This window comes from Petaurus breviceps, unplaced genomic scaffold (genome assembly GCF_028583685.1).
Source record: "Petaurus breviceps papuanus isolate PSGF00001 unplaced genomic scaffold, PetGlider_PUasm1.0 174, whole genome shotgun sequence".
Taxonomy (NCBI): Eukaryota; Metazoa; Chordata; class Mammalia; order Diprotodontia; family Petauridae; genus Petaurus; species Petaurus breviceps.
In genome coordinates this window covers 16,557,866-16,581,238 of record NW_027185761.1, presented here as the reverse complement: position 1 = coordinate 16,581,238, position 23,373 = coordinate 16,557,866, and the positions used below count along the sequence as shown (strand labels likewise).

The following is a 23,373-nucleotide window of genomic DNA, read 5'->3' as shown; positions in this document are numbered from 1 at the left end:
TATCTACCCTGCCATTGGACCCGATGGACCACTGGACTTCTCTGTCATGCAGCTGAAACTTCCTATTTGTGTTGTCCCCAACCACTAGGATATGAGTCCCTTAAAAGCAAGAACTATCTCACTATTAGTATCTATAAGTATCTCTGGTGTTTGGCAACAAGCAAGCACTTAAGAAATTTTTTCATTCATTCATTCACTCATCTATGCATCCTTCTATCCATCCATCCATTTATTCACTCACTATCTTCTTCCTTCCTTTCTTCATTTCTTTCTTTCATCCTTTCTTCTCTCTCTCTCTCTCTCTCTCTCTCTCTCTCTCTCTCTTCTCAAGAACCTGCAGCTGCTTCATTGCTTTGTATTGACATCAAAAGACTTCCAAAGGAAGTTTCAGAGTATCCAGCTCTCATCTCTTACTCTTCCCATATGACCAGCCCATCTTTTCTTCAATGGTATAACACCTTGCTGATGTCTTTTATTTTTGTTCCTTATTCAGACTTCCTCCTGGGTGACTGCAGTCTGGTCCCCCTGCCCCCCATCATCCATCTCTCCATTGCCCTCTTTGCAATATTCCTCTTTTCTGGCACTAGCCTTCTACATCTTGCTGCCATATGGCCATGAGGGTGAAATGTTAGTATTGAAAGGATAGGCCTTTGCTTCATATGGAGTCTGAGGTTAGCAAAAGAGCTTTGTAATTTCCTGAAAACAATCCAGCCCGCTGTCCAACTCGGGGCCCAGTGAGCTGTCCATATGGACTGTCTGTTGTAGATACACATGTATAACAACAAAATGATTCTAAAATGTTTAGCATTACCTTATTTTATCTTCATAGTGATCCCATAAGATGAGAAGGGTTAATATTTTCCTCATTTAGAAGTGAGGAAACCTAGGCAAAGTGACATGGGTGGTTCCAGCAAGCAGAACCAGACTTAACACCCAGGCCTCCAGACTCCCGGTCCAAAGCTTTCTCCTTTAGACTACACTCCTAGCTCACAGGGTTGCTTAATGACCAGATGGCATTCTAAGTAGCAGCATTGGTGGCTGGATACAGAGAGAGAATGTTTGGATTTACAGAAGGAGAGATGGTATAAAAGAAAAGGTGTAGAAAAACCATGAGGGAAGAGGAGGCGTTGGACAGTGGAAGGAAGAATATTGAGAAGGGTGAAGGATAAGGGAAGGGAAGGGAAAGAGACCTCTGGAGTGAGAGGAGAAATATCACTTCTACTTACTTTGTAATATAATATTTCAATACAATGTTAAAACATAAACATGACAACACAAGGAACCTTTAAATAGGACTCAAACAATCATAGTCCAATAAGTCACAATTATGGAGCACTTGACAATTTATTAAAATGCTAGCTTCACAATAAGTTGGTAAGGTGGGGGTGACTAGGTGTCCAAGTGAATAGAGCAATAGCCCTAGAGCCAAGAGGACCTGAGTTCAAATCTGACCTCAGACACTTAACACAAAAACTAGCCGTGTGACCTTGGGCAACCCACTTAACCCCAATTGCCCTGTCTTCCCCCTAAAAAAAAAAGCAAATAAAACAACAAAAAGTAAGTTGGTAAGGTAAGAAATGCAAGTTTTATTATTTAATGGATTAGGAGATAGAGGTTCAGGGTAGAGAAGAAGTCTGCCTCTAACCTCATGGCAAGTCCTAGTCACAGTAGTAAGGCTCTTTCCCCTCCTAAATTGATGGTAGTGGTGATGATGGATCATGGTCAAGGTCAAAGTCATGGTGATGATATGAGTACCACGAGTCAAACTTGGGTTTTTTGACTCCACTCAACCATGCTGCTTTCTCTAATTTACTCCCTAAGTAATATCCTTTGTTCACATCTACAAACATTTTACAAACTGATTTCATCAGCCCAATTCTAGCCATATTAAATTATTAAGCTCCTTTTGCAGTCAATAACAATGCTACAAATACTGTCAAAGAGCTTTCAGATAAGATAAAAACAAGAAATGCTTCTCATTAAGTTAACTACCTGCTATCTCAACAGCAATTTAATTCTCCTCTTCTAATCACCTAATTCCTTTCTCTATAAAATGCAGTAGTAGTACAAGTTGGTGGAGTTTCACAGGTGAATCTGAGGTCTCACTGAAATTTTAAATTTTTTAAAAGTTCAATCTTTTTGTTAAGTTTTCAAAGTTAAAAAAATGAGGCAGTGTGACATAATGCAGAGGGCCCCTTTGGATTCAGGAAGACTTAGGTTAAAATCCTACCTACATAATTCTACTAGACATGTGACAAAGGGAAAGAACCCAGGTTTGCCCTGCTCTGGCTGTGTTTCTATCTCTCATTTCACAAAGGGAAATATTACTTTCTCTTCCTCCACCTTAGCCTCTCAGTGCAACTGTCTAAGACCACAAGTTACAGACGAGTGGTTGACCTGCATCACTGGAGGGAGTTTCCACAGCAGGGAATCCCCCACATTGATTAAATCACAGATCTGTTCCATCACCCTACCCTCTTCCCCCTCTTCCCCATGAGAAATTTAAAAAAATTTCTTAGAATTTGGTTACATGTATAGATAGTACTTCACATTGATGAAAGGGAATTTAACACACTGAAATAGATACAAATTTTTTAAAATGATGTCACTATAAAGTCCCTCTTGTGTTGATTGTGTTTTATGCCAAGATTACTGCCAATCAGTCAGTTGATAAACATTTATTAAGCACCTACTATGTGCTGGGCAGTGTGTTGTGTGCCAGGGATAGAAATAAAGGCAAAAGGAAGTCTCTGCTCTCAAAAAGCTTGAAGTCTAATGGGGGCAACAATACACAATTATACAGACAAGCTACAGACAAGACAAACAGGCAACAATCAATTGTGGGAAAGCACTAGAATAAAGAAGGATTAGGAAACACTTCCTATAGAAGATGACATTTTAGCTGAGGCTTAAAAGAAGGCAGAGAAGAGGAGGTAGAATGAAGGAGGGACAGCCTGTGAAAATGCAAGAATCAGGAGATGGGGTGTCTGGTGTGAGGAACAACAAGGAGGCTGGTATCTTTGGATCAAAAAGTACATGGTAGATGACACAAGGTGGAAGAAGACTGGGAAGGAGGGGGAGGGGCAAAGCAAGTTATGAAGGGATTTTAATGCCGAAGGAATTTCTATTTGAAAGGTGATAGGGAGCTGTCAGAGTTGATTAAGTGTGTCTGTATTGGGGGAAGGGTTTGGAAGGGGGGCTGTGTGGTGCAACATGATAGGACCTGAATTTTAGGAAAATTGATTTAATGACTGAATGGAGGATGGACTGGAATAGGGGGAGACTTGAGGCAGGCAGATCCACCAGCAGGCTACTGCCATAGTCCAGATATAAAAAAGAGGGTACACTAAGGTGCATTGGGGGTGTCAAAGGAAAGAAGGGGGGCATATTTGAGAGATGCTGCAAAGGTGAAATAGAACTTGACAGTAGATTGAGAGGGTGACAGATGGTGACAAGTTGAAGATGACACCTCCGTTTCAAGCCTGGAAGACCCAGCAAGTAAGTGGTAATAGGGGAGTAATATGGGAGTTTGGAAGAGGGGAGAACTTGGGGAAAAGATTATGAGTTCAGTTCTGGACATGTTTCATTTAAGATGGTTACAAGACATCTGGTTTGAGACTTCTAAAAGGCAGCTGAAGACATAACACTGGAGGTCAGCAGAGAGGTTAGAACTGGATAAGGAGATCTGAGAATCATCTTCACGGAAATGATAACTGAACCCTGGGGAGCTAAGGAGATCTCCAAGTGAAATAGTCTAGAGGATGAAGAGAAGAGGACCCAGAACAGAGCCCTGGGGGACACCCATGGTTAGCAGGCATGACTGAGATGGCAGTCCAGCAAAGGGGGCTGAGAAAGTTCAGATTGGTAGGAGAGAATCATGTTCTGAAAACTTAAGAGAGAAGAGAATAACGAGGAAAAGAGGGTGATTGGCAGTATCATTGGCTGCAGAGAGGTCAAGAGGGATGAGGATTGAGAAAAAGTCATCACAGAGGGTGATAGGGACTAGGGATAGGGACAGGTGTTGTAAGGATAATCTCAAACGTGGTTATCCTATACTCATTATAACTGTGAGTTATATTATAGAGAAGATGCTGAATAACTGAAAATAAGTTAGATATTTGAGGTCCTCAATAGACCAGTTCTTCCTTGCATGCAACATGATTGGTCAAAAAAGATAAATATAGTGAAATGCCTAATTTGCATTTGCAAAATACTCCACTTTACTGAATTGAGATTCTTAATCATTTGGATTACTAAATTACTCTTTGCCTAGAGCTTTGAAACAGATCATGGGATGTGGAAAAACACTAAATTACTAGAAATATTCTCAATTCTGCCACTACCTAGTTATGTAACCTCAGATGAGTATTTTTCCTTCTCTGGGCCTCACTTTCCTTATCTGTAGGATTAGAAGATCTTAAGAAATGTCTTTCAACTCTGATATCCTATAGGTCTTCTCTCAAGGTTGAAATTACCAGTGAGTAGAAAAACAACTGCCTTCAAATATGATTCAAAGGCATTCACTTTCCTGTGGACTAAACGTACCTATAAAGAAACATATGGAGAGAGCTTTGCCTTCAATGGGGTAGCATTATCCAAACATTAGCACTGGCTCCTTAGCTCCTATCCAAAGGTCCCTTCTCCCCTAAACAATTGCTTTCTAGAAACAGAATGAGGGATGGGAGCAAAGATGAAGCATTCCTCATAGCTTTGATTCTTCTAAATGAGACTGAAAGTTTCCCAAAACATACCATTTCCCCTCTGATCACTCCCAATCTCATCTATGAAATTTCAAAATTGTTTTTGTGTTAAAGTTTAATTCCCATAGGAAGAAAGGGATGGGAAAATAGCAGTGGGTAATCTCAGTAAAATCTGTTTGAGTGAACTCTTATGGAGAAGGTACGGTATACTTTTTAATAACCCTACCCAAGATTGAAACAGGCACCAGGGACTGGTGATCAATCTAAGATTGAAACACAGAAAAATTCAGAAAAAAGAGCAGGAGGTTGGATCTGGGACTAATAAAAATGCGTAAGTAATACCTACATCCCATCCCATTCCCTAGAGGGGAAGGTAGGTAGGAGGACCACAAATGTTATACATTGTCCAAATTTTCAGACTTTTTTGATACACTGATTGATCATCTATGCTGACTTTTCCACCTTATTTTTCTTTTTAAACTTTTATCTTTAAAAATATTGTTATATGTAATGGCTTTTTGGGAGGGGAAGGGAATGGGATACTGGAGAAAATTATGATGGTATAAAAAAAAAGACAAATCAAGAGGCATCAATAAAAACTCATTTAAAAAACAGTCATTATGTAGAGTTGGAGTTCCCAAAACAAACAGAACTTGAAGGCTTGCCAGGGAGACCCTACAAGCCACGCCTCTTCTCCACCCCTTCCCTAGAACTAGTTTACAAGCTTCTAAGTAGAACACTGTACTGTCAGTTCCACCCCACCCCTTCAAGGAAGCAAGACTGTGGGGAAATTTCCTCATCTGTAATAATGATACCTGTTCAACACCTACTCTTGGGGATGGTGAAAAGAAAGGACTGGGTAAACTGGAAAGTGCTGTAGAATTGTGACCTAGTATCACTAGACCAACGTTGTCTCAGTTGAATTGAATTCAATATTAAGTAGCTGCTATGTGAGTGGCACTGGGAAAATGACCAACCAAAACAGTCCTTGCTGTTGAGGGGCTAACATGCTAGCACAGGTTCAAATTTCACCTCTGCCCCTTATGACCACAGTAGCCTCAAGCAAGCCACTTATCTCTTCTGGGCCTCATTTTCCTCACGTGTATAATGAGAGGGTCGGACTAATGTCTTCTAACTCTCTATAGAGTCTTTGACTCTATTATCATACAGATAAGTAAACACTGATTATATATACAGATAATAGACAGTAATTTCAAGAAGGAGATAATAGTAATAACTGGGAGTAGTGGGGAATCAAGGATATGTAGGATACTCTTATACTGGGTATCTAGGTAGAACAATGGATAGAGCAACCTGGAGTCAGGAAGACCTGAGTTTTAATCTGACCTCAGGCACTTACTAGCTTGTGTGACCCTGGGCAAATCATTTAACTCTATTTGTCTCAGTTTCCTCATCTGTAAAATGAGCTGGAGAAGGAAATGGCAAATCACTCCAGTATCTTTACCAAGAAAAACCCAAATGGGGAGATGAAGAGTCAGACATGACAGAAATGACTCAACATCAAGAAAGATACCCTTCTTGGGTGGAGCCTTCAAAGAAACCAGGGGTTCTAAGGTGTAGAGGTGAGGAAGGTCTGTATACTAGGCATGGAGGACCACCTAGGCAAAGATGTAAGATGGGAGGCTGAATGTTGTGTATGAGGAGTAGCTAGTAGGGCAATTTAACTGGCCCATAGAGGGCATCAAATGGAGGAACAGGATAGAAGGCTGGCCAGAGAGATGGGTTAAATTGTAGAGGCCTCCAAGTGTCCCACAGAGGAGTATGTATTTTACCTCGGAGGTCATAAGGAGGCAATGTCCATTTTCTAGTGAAGGAATGATATGGTCAGATTGGTGTTTGGGCAATACCAATTTGGTAATTGTGTTGAATACAGATTAGAGAGAAGAAAAGCCTAGAAACAGGATGATCGTTTTAGAAGGATATTGCAATCCGCCAGACAAGAGGTGGTGAGGGCCTCATCCATGATGGAGGCTTTATGAGTGAAATGCAAGGACCCAGGTAAAAGACAATGTTATGGAGGCAACATGAGGGCACTGGGGCTGGACGGTCCCTCATATCCCTTCCCCTTCTCAGTTCTATGAGCCTATTACTGTTGGCATTAATACAAAGAAGTTTGGATGCTTACAAAAAAAGCAGGTCTTATAACCTTAGCTACAAATCGTGTGTCACTTTAAGAATCATTGACTTAGACATGGACCCATTGGCTTGTTCTTTGAACACAAACAAAGTGAGTCTGGGACTAGGATTAAGACTTGTGAGGTAAAAGTCAACCGATAAACAGAAAATTGGCAACAATAGTTGCTATTCACTGAATAGCTTATTTTGCTATTTTTTCCCCTTAGGCTCCCTTGCAAAACAAAGCCAGATTTGTATCTGCAGAACATTCTTGTGGTAACTGGAAGAAATTATCACACCAACAAAACTGTCGGAAACATCTACTGCAGTGATGGCAGCCGTCCTTCTCCCATCAAAGAGCTTTTGTCATTTAAAGATTCTTGTAAAAAGAAAAAAAATGTGTGATGAGATGCCCCTGTTTGAAAATCAGCCTGTTGTCCTGTTACAAGGAAAGCATTAGCACCAGAAGTGGCAGAGAAAATTGCACGTTGGGAAGAGAAGCTTTTAGTAATACCAGGAGGGGAAATCGGGACATTTTGACTTCAACTCAACAAGCATTTATAACAGGTGCTTATTACATTCTCCCCTAAGGACTTCATGGTGGCTGAGCTCTTGAAGGTTGAGCTAAAGGAGTAAGAACCTCTGGCAGGTCCCACCAAATGGGAAGGGTCTAGAGTTCAAGGCTGGGGATGAACTGCTGGCCTGTCACCCAAGGGCTAGTATAGCTATGTTTGGAGAGTTTCTTCAACAAATGGCTGTCCATTAGGCGACAGGCAGTAAATCGTGGGGGCAGTCCACCTATACCAAGGAGACCATATTGAGGTGTGCACAGAGCACTGTGTCATTAGGGAGAAACAAAAATGAAAAAGAAATACTCTTTGTCTCTGCTAGTAGAGGGGATGTGTCATAGAGAGAGAAGCTGTGGGAAAAGCATTAGATTTGGAGTTAGGCCTCAGTATTCCCATTTGTAAAATGAAAGATTGGACTCAATTTCCTCCAAAGTTCCTTTCAACTCTAATTCTATAATCCTAGAAACAAAATAACTATAATAACCCAAGGCCAGAATTTTATAAGAAAAGAACAAAGAATTATTCAAGGTCCAAGGAAGGAACGATCAACACTGATCTCTGATGAAAAAGTACATGTTGCTTCTATAAATGGCATATTAATAAAAATGTCCATTTCTCCTTCTATCCTAAGTCAGCATAACCTTTCAGTTTTGCAAGTTATCTCAATTAAGAAGCAGGATAAGTCAAGGGCTCTTAGTACTCAGGAAAATCTGGCGCTTAATGCTCTGACAACATCTGAGTGGCAAGGCTGAATGCTAAACATGATTTCTGTATTACGTTCATGAAAAAAATATGACTTGTTTACTTTGCTAGCATCTAGTTTTTGTTGTTTAAAATGAAATCATGTTTGGTCGTGCTGTGCTGTAAGCACATTGCCAGCTCCCCACCATACATACACATACACACACAGTATTCCAGCATTGTTGCTTAAGTGTTGAACAAGATTACCATTTAGAAAGGGGAGGAGAGAAAGGAATGGAAGAATGTTTTTTGCCCTCAGATCCTCAGTGTAATTCCAGTCAGTTATCAACTTGAATAAAGGCTTTTAAAGGAGAATGATGATTAGCCAATGGTGAGCAGGAAGAAATAGGAGATTTCCCCTAGACAAAACAAAGGATAGGAAAACCCCTGGATGTAGGTAGGTTTTCTGGCAAGTAAGGGAGGAATCTGAGACTGTGGGGAGAATCCCCAAATCCCTATGATCTCCAAGAGGAATTGAGCAGAGCTGCTATATAAATCTTCTGAGTTGAGGTAATAAACCGGGTATTTCTACAGTTTTTATGTCACTCAGAGTCACAGAATGTCAGAGGTGGAAAGGACCTCAACAGACATCTAGCTCAACCTATACACAAAAGATATCCTCACTATGACATTCCCAACTCTAGCCTCTACTTGAAGACCTCCAATGAGGGGAATCCTTGATTGTCTGGGGTAGCTCATCCCATTTGGGGACCACCATATGTTTGTTTTTTTTTAAATCATCACTAACATGAAATCAAAATGTGTCACTTTTCGGCTTCCACCCATTGCTCCTGGTTCTGCCCTCTGAGATCAATTCAATTCTAATCCCTTCACCATGTGATAGCTCTTCCAAGGTTTGAAGACAGCTATAATTCCATTCCCACTCCCTGAGTCAGGCTAAATGCCCTTAGTTTTTTCACCCAACCTTCCCACAGCATGGGTTCAAGGCCCATGGATGCTGTGGTTGCCCTCCTCTGGAAGCCCTACAGATCATCAATATTCTTCTTACACTACAGCATCCAAAACTGAAAAGCAACACTCCTGATGTGGTCTGGCCAGGCAAAGGACAGAGGGATTGTCATGTCCCTAATCCTGGAGGCTAGGCACCATGGGAAAGAAAGCTTTTTTTTATCCTTTCCCTTCTCCATTTGCATTTGCATGCTGTATTTATTGCATTTGTATATTGTATTTATTCTTTCTTTCAGTGGTTAGTTAGTTCATTCATTCAAAGACCATTTGAGGGCAGCTAGGTAGCACAGCAAGTAAGAGCACTGGCTCCAGTGTTGAGAAGACCTGGAGATCGAATCCCGGGCTCAGACACTTAGCACCACACCCAGAAATAATAATGGCCGTGTAACCTTGAGCAAGTTACTTAACCCCAATTGCTTTAAAAAAAAAAAAAACAAAGACCATTTGAGTGTCTGTCATACACATATGTGAGGTACACATAGAGGTATTGGGCCCAGTGGCTGGCCTCAAGGGGCTTACTATCTAGTTGTCAAAATGAAGCTGTGAAAAGTCAAACATTACTGGAAATGTCACAGGCAGTAAGAAATTAAGTGCTAAGTGAGTGGCCAAGACTTTAGTGCCAGGAAAAAAAATGAGAGAGAATTCACTGTTTGCTTGGTGGGAAAAGTTTAAAAAAAAAAAAGGCCTCTATTTTTTTGTATTCAGATTATCTTTACATTTGATTATAAACTCCAATTGGGAAAAACATGTCATTTTGAATGAATTGTTGTACAGCTCCCGATAATGATTTTACATCCTGATTTAGAGATTTTTTTTTAAAAGGCAAAATGCTATTTGATTCTCTAGTGTTAGTAGCTTCAACAAGGCAGGAAAGACATAAACTGTACCACAGTGGATATATACAATTCTTAATCTCCTTCTGCAGAAGCCTAAGGATCAGTAATTCGTATTTATCTTTTCAAGACATAGGCATAGCAAAGTGCATTATCTGCTGGGCCCCTGAAAGAACATATCTTTCTATGATGCATCTAAGTGTAGCAAGAAGTAAGTCTTCTTGGCTCAATTTAAATTTATGTCCCATTTAGATAATTAAATTCTTCCTGAGGACAAGGACTGTGTCTTATTCATCTTTACATTTCCCTTAGTACTGAGAATAGGCTTCTCCATAGAGTAGGCACTGAATGAAAAGAACTGCTTACATGTATATATGTCAGTGGATAGAGGGCTAGCCCCCAAAACAGGAAGACCTAGGTTCAAGTCCCACATCTTATACATGACTGTATGACCTAGGACAAGTCACTTAACCTGTCAATGTTCCAGACACTTCTCTAAAGCTGTAAGTTGCAGAAAAAGTATGAAATCTGCATTGGCAGAGGGAGTTTCTTCACTTAAAAGTTCCCTATACCCATGAAATCACAGGCCCAGCCCCTATCCCTGATAGGTCTATACATGTAATTAAGGTCACTTTATGCCATTTGGTTCTCTCAACATCACTGTGAGAGAGAGAGAGCCAAAGTACCAGAATTCCCAGTAGGAAGGTAGGAATCTGAGACACAGAAAATTTCAGTGATTTTGCACAAGGTCAAGGTCACACAGCTCAAAGATGGTGGACCCAAGTCACCTGACTCCAAGTCCCATTCCACCACATTGCTACCTCTCAAATGTTTGCTGAAAGACTCAATTAGCTAATTACTTTAGGGCTCTGGAACTCAACAGAACTCCAAAAGGTGACCTGCTCATCTCCATGCTCAATTTCCCATCTTTAGGACTTAGGAGGGAAGCTGGCAGCCTCTACTTAAGTTTTTTTCCATCCCTGAATCATTCTTGTTTACAAACACTGATAGTTTGTTAGCAGAACATCAATTGATTGAAGAAAAACATTTTCACTGCTCTAGCAAAACTAAGCCAGAAGACCTGAGCTGGAAGCCCACCTCTGACAATTCACAGCTGTCTGATCTTCAACAGCATCATTTCAACCCAGTGGGTCTCAATTTCTTTATCTTTCAAATGCAAGCAAAAATACTTATACTACTTACCTGGAAGGGGAAGCCATGAAGGGTAAGACTGAAACCAGACCCTGCCTCTCACCAGCCCTCTTCTGGTCTTCCTGATTCCTGGTTTTTTACTCTGTTTCTAACTCAGACACTGGCTCCAGCCTCTGGCTCTTTCTGCCCCACTCTTACCTTTCCCTTCTGACTCCATTTACCCCACTCTGTTTGGAAGGGCTAAGACCACAAAGCAACGGAGGGACAGGGTGTAAGTTACTAGTGAGTGAAATGATTTGAAAATACGCTAAATGGTGCTTGAGTGACTGGAGATGAAATGTTAAATTTCTATCCAAGCACCAGTGAGATTAGACCAAGGCAGTTAAGTCTCTTCAATTGATGGCAAAATGGAGAAACATGTCAATTAAGCAAATTGCAAGGACTGAGCAGATCGGGATGACTGATAATGGGCCAGTCATCATTCTGATCCAGTTCTGGGCTTGCTCTCTTGCAGGAGGGAGAAAAAAACAACAACATGTGAGCACTTTACTGACTTCAGGTGGCATTCTTGTTTCCTGCTTTCAATATAATGTGAGTGATGAAGGCTCTTTGGTCTGATGAAGTGAGCCTTACTCCAAAGCATGAGAGTTTTAGTAAAATAATTGTCTGGCTGGGTCAGGCACAAATCTATCCTGCACCTGAAGCTGATTGCTCAGTACTTCTTCTGACATCATCGTTGTTTACAGACACCGATAGCTTATCTTCAGCACCTCAGGTGTCAGGTCAATGGCACGAAGGAACTGTAGGAGCATGGATTTGCCTTGATGTGTCTGGCCAAAATGGCTGTAACCTGGAGCTTGACACACTGAACTTTGCCATCACCCAAGTGGATCATCCTTCCCTGACAATGAAATGCCCTCCTGTCCTCCCCAGGGCCAGAGTCTGTGTGTTTTAAAGCCAGCTGCTCATTTCCACCAAACTGGTTAAGCAAGTCCACCAGCTATCTGAGAGCAGCCAGTGACACTCTGTTACCGTGAGATAAATCTGCCAAAGCAAATGGTAGGCATTGGGTAACCTAATAAGGGAGGGCACCAGACACAGAAGACATGGGCCCCAAGCAGCTTGTCACCTAGTTGGGGAGCAAATGACTCAGACGAGATGCCTCCTAAAGCACACTGATCATCACTTTGTGAGAATTAATTAATGTCGGATAAAATGGGAGCCAAAGCAGGTTTGTGAAGTGAGTTTTCTTCAAGGCTCACTCAGGTGCCTCCTATGTGAAACCTTCCCTAATCTCCTCCCAGTTGTTAGGGTCCTTTTCCTCTTGAAATTATTTTGTGTTTACTTTATCTATCTATCTATCTATCTATCTATCTATCTATCTATCTATCTATCTATCTATCTATCTATCTATCTATCTATCTATCTATCCTGCCACCAAGCTGTCCAAATAGAATGTAAGGTCTCCTAAAGGACGATTTCATTTTTTTGCTTTTGAATTCCCAGCATCTAAGAAAACACTTCCATGTGTTGTATATTTAATAAATGTCTGTTGAATGGAATTACCTGGATCAATGATTTAAATGTTTTTCTTGTTAAAAAAAAACCACTAAAATTTAGAGAAAGAGAAACATTAATCTTGGTTGTATAGAAAAGTTCTTATCCATCGTACAAATGGAAGAAATTACTAGAAACAAAACAGATGGATAGGATTATATAAAAATAAAGGATTTTCCAACATGTGTGTATTACCCAAGGGCCTGTCCTCAGCCCTCTTCTCTCTCCATTCCCTCCCCTACCGATCTCATCTACTCCCACAGCATTAACTATCACTTTTATACAGATGTCTCTGAACCTTTATCTCTAGTCTTATTGCTGTATTCTGAATTTCAGACCCGCCTCTCTAGCTGCCTTTACCAGACCTACTTGGAATTCTGGAACCCTTCCACTGGAAGTCTCACTAATAACTCAATCCAACTCAATTCAAGCAACATTTCTTTTTTTTTTTTTAAGCAATTGGGGTTAAGTAACTTGCTCAAGGTTACACGGCCAGGTGTTTCTGGGTGGGTGCTAAGTGTCTGAGCCCAGATTCGATCCCCAGGTCATCCCGACGCTGGAGCCAGTGCTCTTACTCACTGTGCTACCTGGCCGAGCCCAACATTTCTCCAATACTTACTTTGTGCTAGGCATTGCACTGAGCATTGCAAATACAAAGACAAAAACAAAAAAATTTCTGCCCTCGAAGAAGACTTCTATTCAACATGGCCAAAATTGAGCTGTTTATCTTTCTCCTGTTTCTGACTTCAGCCCCCATTATTTACCCAGGCTCCCATGTCTGGAAGCTTGCTTTCAGCTCCGACTCTTCCCTCTATCTCTACCTCTCATTTAATGTACCATTTCTCTGCAATCTTTCTCACCCTTTCTCTTATCTTTCTTCTACTCTCTGTTCCTACTGCAATAACCCTAGAGTAAGAGTTCACTACCCCTCACTTAGACTATGGCAATAGTCTCTTAAACCCTTCCTGTCATAAAATCTTTCCTGTATTTAGATATGGGCATATAATTGCTCTGCTGAAAAATCTTAAATATCTTCCTATGGCCTCAAGAGGAAAGTTCAGACTACTTTGCCTAGTATTCAAGGTCTTCCATAATCTGAAATTACTTTTGTGCTTCCTTCCTTCTCTTTTACTGGTACCCTTTGCATATGCTATATTCCAGACAAATTAGTCAACTCTCTGCCACTCAGCTGGGTCATGTTACCTCCTTTCTCTCAACTGGTTCGAACATTTTTTTTTAACAATTTATTGTCAATTCATGGAACAAAACAAGCATTTCCATAACACAGTACAATAAAAAAAGATCGTTGCACATGAAACTGCAAACTACTATGTACAACTTGCTATTCCCTCCAAATACACAATAAAGTTATCGTGTAAATTTCTTTTTTCTTTTTTTTCTTCCCCCCCACAGAGATGGCTACCATTAGACACAAATTTTAAAAAATGTGTGTGTGTGTAAAATTATTCTATACATACTTCTATTTATCAGCTCTTTTTCTGGATGCAGAGAGCATCTCTCTAGCATTAAACATTATTTTCTAGACCTATACCTCCTCTCCTTTCCTATTAAACTCCTCTCCCTCCTTTAAGGTCTAATTCATTATGCCACCTTCTCCAGGGAGTCTTCCCTAATCCTCCTAGTTTATAATGATTCTCTCTCAGGTCTCTGTTTTGAATTTCTAAAGCATATACACACACACACACATATCATGTAATACTGTGTTTTATAGTTCTATGCGTTCGTCTTATCCTTCTCACAAACTGTGTTTCTAGATTACATTTTACTTAAACTCAATATTCCTTGAAGGCCTACCACAGTAATCTGTACACAATAGGTATTTAATAAATGTTTTTAGATTGAATGAGCAAAAAGAAAAAAGAAAAAGAAAAAAGTTGGGGAAGCATTTTGTGGTAAATGCTTTGGAAACAAATCTAATATCCCAACTCTATAAGAATCTGATACAAATTTATAAGGACAAGATTCATTTCCCAGGAGATAAGTGATCAAAGTATATGGATGGATCAGACAATTCTCAAAGGAAAAAAAAAATACATGTTAAGAATTTGTCATTGAGAGATTGTTCATAGTCCCTAATAATCAGAGAAATGCAAATTGAAACAATTCTCAGGTACTGCTTTACTTAAACCCACCAAATTGTCAAAAATAATTAAAAATTATAAAAATGGAACTGACAGAACCAAGCTAAGTATTGCACTCTTGACGAAACGATGAATTGATGCAATATTTTTGTAGAAGGACCAGGCAAGATGCAAAATGAATTTCAAAAATAATTATGAGCTTTAACCCAGTGATCCTATTATCTGAACTAATATCCTAAGGAAACTATGAAAAGGTGGCAAAATCCCATCAGTTCTGTGCTAAAATATTCATAGCAGTATGATACACAATAGCTAATAAGCAGGGGGAAATGATATATCTATTGACTGAAGAATGCCTGTACCAACTGTGGTTTATCAATGAAATGAGATATTACTGTTTGACTAAAAAATGAAATAAAGAATATTTTTAAAACAGATAGTAATGAAAACAAACTTAGAGCAACACATGACTACAAATATGTGTGTACATATACACATGTGTATGTATATGTACATATGCATAAATACATGTGCATATATGTATGTGTGTGTGTATCACTCTCATTGGAGATACCTCTGATATGTACTTTCAGGTTAAATCACCAGGAGGTGACTATTCCTAGGTCTCAACTCCCAACCTATGGCTCATGACTCTCCACTCTCACGCTCACCATACTAATAGTCAAAGGACATAATGAGCTCAAACTAAAGGCATTTAATGAGATGGACTAGAAAAACTGCTACAAAACATTTCCCCCATGAACCTGGGAAACCCTTTCCCATAAACACATGCAGCATTAGCAGGACAAGAGGGCAGATACATATAGTATTCTGGTCCTAACACTTGCAGGCCCGTGGAGTTCCAATGGCTTTTCTCCCCTCGTGGGACCCTCAGGGCCATTTCCTTACTGGGTAGTTTGCTTATCTGAGCTCTCTGGGCCGATTCCTTTCCATAGCTACATTCCTAACGTCCAAGGCTATTTCTCTCTACAATCTATAGCTGTCTCTGCTCTATTGTCTATGGGTCCAGCTCCTCTAAGCTGTCTTTGGCTTTGATTCTACTGTTCCCCTTGGCTAGAGGCACAAGAGAGAAGGTAGACAGAGGATTCCACCCCTCTCAAGATCTGGGTTCTTCTTTCCTAGCTGGCTTTCTTCTCTGCAGCCAGGGGTCACACTCCTTGAAAGTGTCCCATGTCTTAATGTTTTGTTTTTTTTTTTTGCTTTTTGGAAGGCAATTGGGGTTAAGTAACTTGCCCAAGGTCACACGGCTAGGTATTTTTGCATGTGTGCTAAGTGTCTGAGGCTGAATCCTCCTGACTCCAGGGCCGGCGCTCTACTCACTGTGCCACCTAGCCATCCCCTGTGTCTTAATGTTTTAAATAGTCATCAAGGATGTGGTTGATACTTTAGAACCACGAGGCAAGAGTCACCTAATTCAATCAAGCTTAAAGATGTCATACGTTGTAAAGGAGTAGCCCATTGTCCCCATTCTATTAAGTTAATAATACATTTCTTTACACTTTGTTCAAAATCTTAACACCTTGTTGTTTCTGATACTCCTGTGATTACATGAGTGAAGGGTGGAAATAATCAATGGATTGATAGTATCCTGATAAATTTGCCCCCCCCCATATGTAGCTCATATTTATTGAATTCAGGTTCACAAGAAATTTTCCTCAGATCACCCTCATGAGGTGGTTAGTGTAAACATTATTATCCCCATTTTAGACATGAGGAAATGGAGGTTCAAAGAGGTAGCAAAGCTAGTGTCATATCTGAGATATCTCTTCTACCTCTGAGTCCAAAGGGCTTTACCTCACACCAAATGATGCAAAGCTTTATAAGTACACAAACTGAACAAAAAACCAAAAGGAGACACAAAGCAGATAAGATGTTGTTATTGTGTTGGTAAACCAAATATACTTTTTTGCTGTTGTCAAAATGGAAAAAGTTTGGAATCTGTGATATTACATACAATTTTATTCCTCTTTTTGTTGGTTTACTTACTCATTTCATTTCATTTTGTTATAACATTTATTATTTTTAGAAGTTTAAAAACAGATATTTAAAGGAAATAGATTCTGGAGATTTCTAGGAACAGGGGAATCTGGAAGTATCCATAATAGAGACACAAAAGGAAGAGAGAGTGAGAAGAAGAATCTGGCCTACTTTTCCTTCAGCGGTATATGACTTTGGAATACCTCTTTCTCCTCCTCTTCCTCTTTCTTCCTCCGTTTTTTTCTTCCTACTAGAGTGTGGGAAGAGTAGAAGAGGCCAGCCAGGAAGGTTCCGGACTAAATTGGGTGATCTAAATACAAGGAACCTGGATCTACCTGCACTTAGGTGACTAGACTGAACCAGAGGAACTGAATTTTGTAGAATGTCAAATCAAACCTAGTGTTCCAGTTTTGGCTGCCTATCCCACTGATTCCAAAGACAGAGTTTGGATGGTATTAGGATGGCCACCAGTACCTATAGATAAGGCCCAAGTAGATGAAAACTCTTAGGGATAGGATCATTCTCCAGCTAGATGGGGGGCGGGCAGGTCTATGCACCTCCAGGTAGGAATTTGTTAACCAAAAGCATATCAATGTGGTGGTACATGGAGGAAAGAGATTTTTCAACAGGGGAACTTTTTGGTCCCCTTTGCCTATCTCTATCCCCACTTCCTATCTGCTTGGCTTACCATGGGACCCAGGTGAAGAACTACTGATTTGGAGAGTTCATCCAAACATTCACCACTGGGCCCTTTGCAACTCTCCAGACTATAACTATCGCCATATGATACACCAGAATTCACTCACTCCTAACAATAAGGATTAGCTCCCACTTACATAGTGCTTGAAAGCTTAAAAACTACCATATTAATGGAAGTCATCATCATCATCATCATCATCATCATCATCATCATCATTACTCCTATGAGCCAAAGTTCCTTTCCCAAAATCTAAGAACAATAGCAACAAGGTTGGATTTGCCATCAAAAGGTGCCATGAATTATCCTTGAGGCCTGGGGTTTGTCACTTACTTCCCTGGACCTCAGTTCCCTCTTCAATAAAATGAGGGAGTTGGGCTATGTAACCTCTGCAGGTCCTTCTAACACTAAATTTATTTGTTCTCTGATTCCTTACAATTCCACAGGACATCAACTTAAAAAACCATATAAACACATACAAACCTTGATTGCTATCAACCAGATATAGCTTTCCTTTGGGGAGGACTCCTAAGTCTGTGTTGCCAACCCTGACCCTTCTCCTGAGCTCCAGACCCACATTTCCAACCACCTGTAGTACAATTGGCTTACACAATCCCATAGGTCCCTGGAGCTTTAAATCTGTTGCTGCTGGGCCCTCAAAACCAGTATGTCCCCAAACAACCTCCCTTACCTTCTCATCTTAAAACTTTCTTCTCATGATTTCCCTGTTTCTTCTCAGAATGCCATTCATTCTTCAGTCATCTATGCTCACACCTTGTCATTTTTAAATTTTTTAAATTTTTCTTTCCCCCTCGACTCCTATAACTAAATTCTGCTGATATTACCTTCCCAGTCTCTCTCACATTTACTTCCTTTCCGTGCTCCTACCAGAATTCATTTGCCTTTACCTGGATGACAGTTTCCTCCCATTCCAGCTCTCACTTCTCTTTAATCCTCCCTACACAGTGCTGCCAGATTAATTTACCCAGAGCAAGCACACATTACTGCTCCCAAATGTCTGTTAGTTCTCCATTCCCTACCAGTCCAAAAGCCCTCACCCAGGTATTCAAGGCCATAATCTGACTCGAATAGACCTTTTCCAGCCTTGTTTTACATTACTACCCTTCATATACCCTTATACTACAATGAAACAAGGCTTTGCAACATCCCTCGAGGTATTACCAAATTTTGCCTTTGAGCTCAAAAGAAATGTGAGATGTGTAAATTTAGAACCATCTCCACTCCAAATGTTCATACACACTATTTGTGCCCAACCTGTGGTAAAGCCTTCTGACACCATATTGGGCTGATCAGCCACAGTCAGTCACTGTACATTGACCCCAACATAGTGATGTCAAGGACAATAAACAAACAACCAAGTTTTTCAGGCTCTACATTTTTGTTCACGTTGTTCTGTCTACCTTTTCTTGTTGCTATTATTGAGTCATTTTCCAGTTGTGTCCAATTCTTCATGACCCCATTTGGAGTTTTCTTGGCAAAGATAGTGGAGTGTTTTGACAGAGGAGAAAACTGAAGCAAACTGGGTTAAGTGACTCACCCAGGTTCACCCAGCTAGTAAGTGTCTGAGGTCAAATTTGAACTCGGGTCTTCCTGATTCCAGGCCCAGCACCCTTTCCACTGTGCTACCTAGCTGCCTTTCTGTCTACCCAGAAAGCATTTTATCCTCTCTGTTCCTCTTTACTGTGTTTGCCTGTCCAGATTCTGCCTATCCGTCGATGCTTGGCCCAAATGCTTCCTCTTCCATGAGGCTTTCCCTGGTTTCTCCAGCTAGAAGGGAATTCTGCCTGCTGACCACACATACACTTTGTACCTCTCTTAGGCACCTAATATGTTCTAGTTAGTTATTTTATATATATTTCTGTATAAGACGCAAAGCCTGAACTAGATCGTAAAACTACTCGAAGGCAAGGACCACACCTTATCATAGGACAGCCTGATATTATGGAAGGAACACTGGACTTGGAATCAGGAGAGATCTGGGTTCAAATCCTACCATACTAGCTGTGCTACTATCAGCAATCTATCTCTAAGGCTTGTTTCCCTTATATGTGCCTATAAAAACAGGCACAATAATGCCACTTACCATCTACCTCCAGGGGTTTAATGATGAAATAAAATTCCGTAGGTATAGCTTTTTGTATGCTCTAAGTACTGTATCAGTGTTGTTTATGGTTGCTGTTACTGTCATCATCATCATCATCACCATCATCGTTGTCGTCATGATTACAGAAGCTTCCTCTGGGGTAATGCATAGAGACCTGAGTTCAAGTTCTCCCTTTGACACAGGCTGACTGTGTGACCCTAGGGAAATACTTCTCAGTGCTCTAAGCAACTCACTACAACTAGAAGGTGCTGACCACTCTGGGAGAGGGAGTTTCCTTAACTGATTGTTCTCTATGCAATTAAAATGACAGGTTCAGTCCCTATCATCACCACCATCATCACTGTTATCATTTTTATTGCTCATCTTTCTAGTCTTCTCAGCACAAGGCTGTGTACATAGTAAGAAAGTAATAAATGTTTGCTAAGTGCACAGCCTCCAGACTGAAGCAACAGTCACACAAGGGAACTGAAATGAAGAACAGAGCCAAAGATTCAGTGCATTTGGGCAGTCTGGAATTCTCAGAGGTTCTAAATCCAGAGTCTGAACTTAAAAAAAATTTTTTTGATAGATAACTAAATTTCAATATAATTGGTTTTCTTTGTAATTCTGCATATTTTATTTTATGCATTTAAAACATTATTCTGAGAAGGGGATCTATATATGCTTCAGCAGACTCTCCAGGAGAATATGGAGTGGTAGAAAGAGGCAAGGACAGAAAGTCAGAAGAGAACAAGTCAGAGTCTCTTAATTATAGTCCTGGTACTGCCACCTACTAAGGTGGGTGAATCGGGCAGATTACATCCCTCTCTACATCTCACATTCTTCATCTGTAAAATAAGGGTGTTGGACTACAATCACCATCTCTAACATTTTCTCCATATCTCAGTCCTTTGGTTCTGTGACCTGAGTTTGAATCCTGGCTTTGTTATTTGCCATCTGTATTACTCTGGGCAGATCATTTTCCAGGCTGGGCTTCAATTTATCTCTTAAATGAGAGGAATAAGCTAGTTTTTAAACTTTCTTTCCTGCTCTAAATCCTATTAATTTCTCAGTCATGTTCAATGATTTTTCCAGGAACTTAACATAACCCCATAAAACCACAAGGAGACCAATTATGCCCATTACTAACCACCCTTGTCCTACTGTCACCCCATCAATCCAATGCACTTATGATTGAATAATACTTCTCCTGTTTATGTTATCATCCTTAAACTAGAGCACTGTCCCTCTCAATTAACTTCCTAGCCAACAGAGCTCTAAGAGTTGGCTACCAAGAGATGAAAAACTTTTCCTTTCATTTCTTTACCATCCTTTCATTTGTGGATCAAAGAACTCACCGGCGTATTACTAATTTGTACAGACACTAAAACCAGGACATTTAGTTCTCTAATCTCCAATCCAGTGGAACTACAATGTAATGATTAATTAGCATTATAATCCCTGACAACTTTGTTTCACACACATACACACACACAATCTTCCTGTACAGGAAATCTTTAGGCTGGGGTAGAAATTGGATTGGGGTAGAAAGGATGCCAAACTGTTCCTCAATTGTTGGAAGATGTTTATAGAGATGGAAATAATCATTCTTGAACAGGTGGTCTCAGCCTGAATAACTGCCTTAAAAGTTCACACCTCTAGAAGAAAGATAAATGCTATCCATTGAACCTGGGTTTATATACACCCAAATGAAGGGAGCAACCAGAGGAAATTTACAGCAATGCTATCTGTAAACCTAAAGAGAAGATGAGAAGCCAACACAAAACAGAATTGGGGAAGGGGGCACATAGGGGCAGTGTGACACTAGACCAGGTGAGAGGAAATTTTCACTTTCCCCTTGTCCTTTGACCAATCAGGCTTCATAAATTATTTCTGCCCTGCACAACATAAACAAACAAGACTTTTTTCCTATTTGCCTTTAGAGGAGACAAATAGCACACCAGCTGCCTTTTCATTTAGAGAGGAATGCCCGTTTCTTATGGCAAGATGAATCTTTGATGGAAAAGGCAAAAAGTAGTTGAGCTAGTTTGAACAAGAAAGAGATAAAACATGTTAGGCAGTTTCCCTCACAAATAACATATTTATGCTTCCTGAACCACATAATCAAAGAAAGCAATATAGGAAAAGGATTAAGAAGGGGGGAGCCTTCTGATCCCCTTATCTGATTATATTCAATCAAGGGATTTGATTTTAAATTAATGTCAATATGTAGCAGGAAACCCACTCAAGTACAAAAAAAAATAACTCATGAACATGTGGAATATTTTTTTTAATTGCCAGATGGTGGAATTTGTATTCTTGTTGTTACAGTGAAAACAGACTTTTATTTCATAAGTTTAAAAAAACTCAATAAAATATTAATTTTTCTATTTAACCCATGTCTAAGAATTGGAAGTATCACTGAATTCAGATAAGTTTAAACCACCCCAAAATGATGGTGTACAACTCCTTAGCCTCTGGGTGTCTCCTTAAATTAAATGGAACTAGAAGTTAAAATGGAGAAGACCAGTGGCTTTTATTTTCACATCATCCAAAACATATCACTTAGAAACACTCACCTTGGCATCTCTTTGGGCTTCCAATATCTGCAGAAGAGATACTGCCCATCTGCATTGACCAGATGGGGAAGGCCCTCATAAGGGACATTCTGGGGTGTCCTCCTAGGAGAACTTTCCTCAGGCATTTTGGCAGCCTCTTCAGGACCTTGAAAGAAAAAAAAGGCAAGCCTAAATGAAGAGATTTTACCAAAACACTCATAAGCAGGGGAAGGGGGTCCTCTCTACATAGATTCAAAGTCAGTAGCATTTTAAGGAAACCAGTCAAAAAAGAAAAAAAAAACCCACCAAAAAAAACGTCACTCCATTTCAAAGATGTGGGGGGAGAGAGATGATGTCCCTCCAACTGCTAAAACAGAGGACACATTTGTTTTAAGAAAATGTTCACTTTATTTAAATTTTCAAAAAAAGTCCAAGGGCCTCATTAAAGCTCCCCCCATTCCCATCTGTGTTTATTTTTAAATCATTTCAAGAAACTTAATCTTAAAGGGTATTTTAGCTGTAATCAAGTGGCAATTATAGGCACCGCTATGGATGCAAGGACCCAGCTGCATCTCAAGATTCATCTCTCTTAAAAAAAATCTCTAAAGAACAGCAAAGGGACAAAATAATGAGGTGAACGATACTGTTATTATCATTTCTACCATCCGACACACACACGGGCTAGGATGACAAACCTGTTTCCATCGTGTGAGGTTTTGCATTCCAGAGAGAAGACAGCACCAGGAAATCAAATCCGAGCAAAGAAAAAGCTTTCCCCCATCACTGCTGTCACACGGTAACACCCAACCAAATATTTAGCGCTCCCTCCAGCCCCCCTCCCCCCACCCCACCCCCAAATCATGCCTTTCTGCTTCTTGGAGAGTACGCCTTAGAGCCTGCTCCATCCTCATCTCCCTCTCTCTCTCCCTCCCTCCCTCCCTCCCTCCCTCTCTCCCTCCCTCCCTCTCCACTTTCTGCTCTCCGTCTCTTCTCGCTTCCCCCTCTCCCTTCCTTTATCTCCCTTCTTGCTCCTCTCTTTCCCCACTCTCTCTTCTCTCTATCCCCTCTGCTACTACTTGTTCATCTCATCACTTTATCTAAACAAATTCCCTAGTTCGAAAAGGGAGGGGCAGAGAAAAGCCACTCTAAGGGAGAACTAAGCTTCTCTCCAGCCCAAAAGGTACCGGGTGTATACACGCGCGCGCGCGCACACACACACACACACACACACACACACACACACACACACACACACAC

The 23,373-nt window shown here is 40.4% G+C and overlaps 1 protein-coding gene across 4 annotated transcripts in view; it reads right to left on the bottom strand.

Annotated features, from left to right (window-relative positions):
• Positions 1-23,373, bottom strand: part of MGLL (monoglyceride lipase) — a 155,731-nt gene that overhangs the window by 131,174 nt on the left and 1,184 nt on the right. For 2 of the 4 annotated variants that reach the window (XM_069083824.1, XM_069083823.1), the window contains exon 2: positions 22,138-22,282. In XM_069083824.1, the coding sequence (XP_068939925.1) occupies positions 22,138-22,262 (125 nt within the window). In that variant the 5' untranslated portion in view covers positions 22,263-22,282. Of the gene's footprint in view, positions 1-22,137; positions 22,283-22,811; positions 22,970-23,373 lie in introns of those variants that run through there. The other 2 variants (XM_069083822.1, XM_069083825.1) reach the window with 2 other exon arrangements.